This window comes from Taurulus bubalis (genome assembly GCF_910589615.1).
Source record: "Taurulus bubalis genome assembly, chromosome: 2".
NCBI lineage: Eukaryota > Metazoa > Chordata > Actinopteri > Perciformes > Cottidae > Taurulus > Taurulus bubalis.
In genome coordinates this window covers 26,753,694-26,760,791 of record NC_136590.1, presented here as the reverse complement: position 1 = coordinate 26,760,791, position 7,098 = coordinate 26,753,694, and the positions used below count along the sequence as shown (strand labels likewise).

General features: G+C 38.1%; 1 protein-coding gene across 2 annotated transcripts in view; it reads left to right on the top strand.

Moving 5' to 3' along the window:
- The window catches only part of rab24 (RAB24, member RAS oncogene family), a gene marked incomplete at its 5' end in the record, with an annotated part of 12,194 nt that extends 7,247 nt beyond the window's left edge, over window positions 1-4,947 (top strand). The window contains 2 exons of one of the 2 annotated variants that reach the window (XM_079235063.1): window positions 1,407-1,466; window positions 2,349-4,947. In XM_079235063.1, coding sequence (XP_079091189.1) covers window positions 1,407-1,466; window positions 2,349-2,416 — 128 coding nt within the window. In that variant the 3' untranslated portion in view covers window positions 2,417-4,947. Of the gene's footprint in view, window positions 1-1,406; window positions 1,467-2,345 lie in introns of both variants that reach the window. The other variant, XM_079235062.1, reaches the window with a different exon arrangement.
- Between the last annotated feature and the right edge of the window lie 2,151 nt (window positions 4,948-7,098).

Here is a 7,098-nt window from a genome sequence, read left to right as displayed (position 1 = left end):
AACCTCACTTGATTATTGTAAGAGAACACCTATTCCAACATTGCAGAAAGTCGATTCTTCAGGAAAGATCACGATATGCAGATATGCAGTAAACTGAAATTTAAAATGCACGAAAAGTCGGTTTGGAACATTTTAACTAGGAAGTCTCCTTTTTGATTTACTATTATTTTTAAAAAAAGCACACTGTTTTCTTTCAGATAGGTAAGATTTTAACCATGCGAGTTAGGCCAGAGACTCCAAATTAGTGACAAATGGTTGTTGAGATTCTTCTGGACCTCACGGTAAGCAGGAAAAACAGGTTTTTAACCCTTCTTACAACCTCAATAATATTCAGACCACTACTTCTTCCGTAAGTTTTCGATTTTCATTCATGCCAAGTAAACACCTTGTCCTTCTATGCTTTTGCAATGCACAACAGAATGAACTAGTAAACGATTAAACTGATGAGAAAATGTAGTCGTACCATTGTGATAAGAAGGGACGAGTGTCCCTCGTGTTTACGAATGTCAATAATTAAAGCTTTAACTGCAAAATAAGTCAACGACCGGCCACCTTAATAAAACCCACGAAGAAAGACTTGATGGACAGCTTATGTGTGATTGACAAAAATACATTATTTCAACAGATGGAACAATGTTGCACATTCACCGTCTAAAATTAACTGTGGAAGGAGCTGCTGCTGTTGGCCAATCAAACTAATTCAAATGAGCTTTAAAGGAGTAAATACAACAAAATAACAGATTACAAATTACAAATAATATCAAAATGGGTAATAGTGAAGTGTTTGCGATTGGAAAATATTTCTGACTCTTGAATGATTGGAGGAAAAAGGGAAGTGCATAAACATGTAAGACATGAGTCAAATTAAGACGTAGGCTATGAGAATAAAGTGCTGTTCTAACCCTCAGTGGGAACTCTTCAGCCAGTCACGTTAACAGAATTTGACTTCAATGACAGAAGCCCAACAGAAAGCCATCCGCAGGGCCGAGTCCCTGTAATCACAGTCAAAATATTCTCAAGGATAATCTGCTTTTCTACAGAGATGACCACTGAGAGCCTGACACTCATTTCGGTTCACTTAAGCTCGACAACACTTTGCATTTCAAGCTTCCCAGATCAGAAAAGAGACGCAAGCACACGTACTCTCGTTCTTCACTTGAGAACCAGAGCAAAGGCTTGCGTGTTGCCTTTAGAGTTGCTGCACTTATTCTGGAATAGATAATGTGAAAGTGTACCAGGCTTAATGGAGGAAGTCTTTGCTCTGCCTCTTTGGAGCCTCTCTTATCAAACATACTGCACAGTTACTGCTTTTTATAAACCCGGTATTATGAACCCGATTGGACCGGTTCTCATCGGGTCCTGATGGAAACTGACGAGCTTTATTCTTTCATCCGCTCATCTGACAGATGAGTTGTTCCAGAAAGTTGCTGAGGATTACAACACTACCGCCTTCCAGTATATGACAGGTGAGTGTTCAAAACTAAATGTTTGCTTATGAATCCTTTGCATGCAGGGGATTATGAAACATACCGACTTCTTTTATAAACCAGACCATCTGCTCACTAATCTTCATTATGAATCAACACCTACATCATAGGCATCTATGGCGGGACCATAGAAATAAAATAAGGGTAGAACGGACATCGGCTGGTTTTCTGTTGTCATTTGACGAGTCCAGTAAAAGAAAAATGGAGACTATTATTTGTTCTGGGGAAAAACAATTTAGTGGGGCCGTAAATTGAGGCCCAACGCTGGCCTATTTTTTTGTCTCATTTTCTGGAACCAATGTAGCATGAAAACATGGTGGACTTGTCAAGCTGGTCAAACTGTCCATTAGCTACCTATGCAGTTAATTCCGCCGTCCTTTAATTCTACATTGATTACAGAAATATATGCCAAACAAAGTTTTCACTCATCTGGCGAGTCGTCTGGCACCGTGACATGTAGCAGTGATCTCGTAAAAATGATCAGCCAGTCGGTGCCAGGGATGGGACTAACTACACATTAATGCCATTAATATACATTATTCTGAAATAGCCCAGTCTTCATCACGTTTTGCACTGCTAATACTTTTACCTAACATCTTGAATGCAGAACTTTTACTTTGTATAGAGTATTTCTACACTGCTGTAAATATACTATACATACAATACACCTGATCACTATGTTGGAAACTAGCCACCAGCATCTCTAAAGCTCACGGTTATATTTTGGTTATTTAAACCAAACCAAAAGTCTGAACAAACGCTTATCCAAGGGGGCAAGTGTTCCTTCACCTCCTTCACTGATCCCAAAGCTGCTATAAATACAAGCTTTTGAACATAAAGTCTCTTCCTGGTTTTCAGCAGAGGAAACGGGAGTGGACTTGGGCCAGAAGAAAGACTCATATTTGTACTCCTGCTGCCATAACAACTAATGCCGAGCAACAGGAAGGGAAACGGAAGGGGGTCACCTTCCGTCGGCTGGAGTAAAAATGTGGATATGCTGCATGGATGGGTGGATGGATAACTCTGCTCTGGAGCTGGAATCCAAACCACAGAAGAAGGAAAAATAAAATAAAAAAATCAAGCAGTTCTGTTAAACACTTGTTAGATAGGTTTATTTCTTTTGTGCCATAAAGAACTGACGGCTGCAAGACTTTATGGAAGAGGATCTACTGCTGCTGCAACTGTTGCTAGGTGTGAGAGGATATTAAAAAAAAAAACACTTCCTCCTTTTCCCGGTGTTTACCACTTGTTTCTTCTGTAACTTCTTGAGCGCGACCCTGGAAGTAAACGTGTCTCCAAAGACTGGCAGAGAGAACTTGATTGTTTTAGCAAGAAGTGCGTCAGGAGGGTGACTGGTTTGTTTATAGCAGTTCATTTTTGTTTCGTGATTTAACCTTGTTGTGGAAACCTGTCTGTTCGTCATCTTCGATGAAGCCTACACAAATCGAGTGAAGCCAAATCAGCTATAAAAAAAATCCAAACGCTTTATGTGCCATATCATACTTGCTTGACTTCTGGCACGTCATCTTTTGCAGCATCAGCTACGATTCCGATTTGAAGGCGACTATAACGCCAACATCTCTACTTCAACTGCATGGCCTGAGCTCACTGGTTGAAAACTATAAAAGGACAGTTACTTTTTCAACATTTAGACTCTAAATGATCTATTTTTGTCATTTTAAACGCAAGAGTACACAGTCTCTTGTGGCAGTGAAAGGTTTAGAGAAACACTTCGGAAAGATTATCAAATTTCCCTTCCGCTGTGGTGAGGAACTGCATATTTCACTAAAACCTTGTGGGTGAATGTTGTAACATGGCTCAAACTGCCATCCCAATGTCCTCAGAATAATATTTACAGCTGTATTTAACTTAAACACTAATTAATTTATTGCCTTTTAAGTTGCGCTGCCAGGAAATAAATTGACACCCCATCAGTTTCCTCCATGTCGCTGCTTTGATGTGTTGACGTGTGATGTGTATTTTATATTGAGGTCTGTTTAAGACAGAACGGTGTACAAATATGTTCTGTAAAATTAAAAGCTTGTTAAAATAATGTTTCAAAGCTCTGAAAGATTTTATAGTGATTGATACACACTTTTTCTTTTGCCTTTTGTGTATAATATGACCTTTTATGCATTTGATTGAAAAAATAATGGTAATATTCTATTCGGAAAAAGCTAAAATGTGTTGCAAATCATCACCAACCTTAACATTAATGCATAACGGGCTGCATAACTGAATCTGTGGCACAAAGGAAACCTTTTTTTAATAGTCCTTTTTGTCTTATTCCACTTGCAGATTATTTTGCTGGTTTCAAAATGTCTTATCTCTGTAGTATCAGCTCTCGTCGTATTTATATCCTCACCCTAAAGATAAACATTTACATAAAAGCTTGTGCCTCAAAAAGGGAAGTTACAATAAACCAAATAAAATCACTTGAAATCAGCAAAACTGTCAATGGAATGGAACAAATTATATTTGTTTAACCCATCACCTGTGCTTTGTACTGCAAAACACAAGCTGTATAATATTAATATAAAATATAAACTGGTCCTCTGTTAATTATGACCCAAAAGCACAGATGAGCTACACCACTGGGAAATAAAGAAGCAAAGTCATATCACCGAGGATCTGCAGGTCTTAAAAATAATTAAATTCAGATCCCTAAAAAAAAAGAAGCCTAACAAGGTCTCCATGTCTTAAAATTAATTTACAAAAGTTTTATAATAAATCTTGATTTTAACTCAATGAATAATTCTTTAATTGGTTAATCTATCCATCAATTTGACATGCTTATCATTATTTAATTGATTAATTATATTACACAAAATATTGTCTATACAGCTAGTCTATACAGACAAACGTGATATACATGTCAATAACTTGATGTACTTATAATGAATAATTATGGGTCTTTTTGTCCTCACTGGTCATTCTTTGGCCTTGAAAACGATTAAATTGCATTGGGTTAAACTATGCATTGGGAAATAGGATAACTTTTGGTTTGATCAAGGAATATGCTCTTAAAACAAGTGGAAAATAGGTCTAATCGAGAAAAGTCAAGAAAAAACTTACTTCTTGATTTTAAACAGAAAGATATTTACACCGGAGACCGGATTTACAATATTCATGCTGTTATAATAAAGATTGATTTATTATTTATGAAAATGGCCATTATCTTTGAAACGCTTTGTGTTCACTGTGAATGTATTGCTACATGTTTACACTCTTGGGATTTATTTTCTTTGCAAAACTCATTTCAATCTTTTCGTAGTTTTTCAGAGTTTCTGTGTCTGTTTCCATTATCTGTGGTATATTTTATAACTTTTGTTTCTCAGCTACACGTGTTTCTACTTATTTTAGCTGGTTAGACATCTCTGACTTCCCCTTCCTTTTCATGGCTGAATCCAAAAGATATGTCTCTGGCAAGTGAAAAATAAAGTTCACCACGGCATCTCCATTTCCTGGTTTGGTTTGATTATCAGATGATAAAGATTGCCAGCCTCACACTAGAGCAAGCCTTGTTCACATTGACTGCCGTTTCCCTCCATTAGAGAAACAATAGATCAGAGTGGAGTGGGCTGGACTCAGAAAGGCAACCCAGAGGACGTTTTTCTCAGCAGACTTTTCTGACTGGTCACAGTAGGAAAAGCACAGGTGTTCCTGATAATGTTAATGAGGGTTGTGTTCAAGTGCCCCAGTAAGTCAAGACGTTGAGCCAACGTGCACAAGGACCTGCAACTAAAGCAGCTAAAGTGAAAAGGCTTATTTTACTTGTTTGCTACCCTACATCATGGATGTATTAAGAGAGTTGGAGACGGCACTGCCACCCAGTCTGGTATTGTGTCTCAGGGACCCCTCAGAGTAATGCAACAGGGGGGGGAAATCCCCTGCAGACCAAAAATAATTTCCCCCATAGACCACCATCATTAAAAGAGACTGAAAAACATTTAAAAAAGCAAACATCTTTGTATTATTATTATTGAATCCATGTAGGGATTATATTTTGTAAAACCATGAAAAAAAGATCTAGCATTAGATACCTATTATGCACTTGGCAAGCCATTTGAGAAATAGCTGATAGGGGGTTTATTTCTGGTCCTTTGGAGAAAAACAACCGAATGATTTGATTAGCAAAGTTATCCTGTGAAGCTAATTAGCATTTAGCATGTGAATATGTCTTTGTGTTTCTTTTTGTCTGTGCATATTTTACACTAAATAGGTATGTAATACTGTGCTGGACAGTAAAACATGAACACGGCTTGAATTAAAAGATGTTTAATCTCGTCCTTTGGATAAAACAATATTGATCGTTTGGATTGCATTCAGCAATAACTTTTCCAGTGATATTAATTAACATTTGGCTTGTTGGGAGTTGTTGTAGTTGGAACAAAACACATAGTTTTCTTCCCAATCGTACATGTTTAAAGCACTTGAGAGGTTACATGATCATCCTGGAATTCTGAATTGTGATTTCAATTAATGAAACGAATTTAAAGCCACATATGATTTTAAAAAGCTATACTTGTGTCATCAGAATGTCAAAGCTCTATGTAGCTTCGTGTTGGACCAACACATGTCATAAGAACGAGGCCAGTACAAAGCTTATTTCATAACTTCTTTTTCTTATATATTTATATATATAGCAGTTGTTTTAACAGGTCAATGGTGGAGATCTAACAGGTCATAATTACACTGGAATGAAACACTGCTCGTTGGGCAACTGTAAAAAGGCATTAGTAGGGACACTTGGCTTTCACAGGCGCCAAACCACTCCTTAAAAAGATCTAAAAAAAAAACACGCTAAGGCATCGGCAGATAAACACAGACGATATTAAGCTTGAAGACAGAGCGGAAACACATGTGGCAAGAACATATACTGGAGTAAGCGTCATGGCAGGAGTCCCCGTCATCATTTGTGCCTCACCGAGCAGTTTATAAATAATGACCACAGAGCACAGCATGACACGCCGCAGTGCCGTCTCTGCCTTCAGACCGACTTTTGTGATAGATGTGAGCTTCTGAAGTGTCCGACCGGTCAGCTGCTGAGACTGCTTTGGCGGTATAAACTATATAAACACTTTCTCTGAGGCATAAATACCGGTAGTATTCTCAGGGAAATGCTGAATCCTCGTCAATTTGAGATCCATTTTTTTGAGGGGGGGCATGACATGGTTAAAATGTAAAGAAAAAATGCCCTCGCTACTTTCCGTTGCCGGCTTTCGGTCTCAAACTAGCAGCACCACTTGTCGCGTGAACTCGTGCTGAGGCTACTACAGCAGGCAGCAATTCATGTGGCACGTTCACACTTTATTGAGGATACCCTGATGTTGAAGAAGCACCATCAAATGATTGAGAACAATCAGAGACGGAGGGGGAGTGATAGGAAGCAACGAGTCCTGTGTCAAGTGTAATCGTAAAACAAAAAACATAACAGAGGTCCACTGACCACGAGGAACTAATGTCGGTCCAGAAGAAGCTGCGTCTCTTTAATTTTTCATGTTTGAAAGCAGATGACGGATAAATTCATATTTTTTCTTCTTCTTTTGGTTCTTTAAAAAAAAAAAAACGTGGCCACTATTTGATTCAAACGTAACCAAGTCGAGGTCAT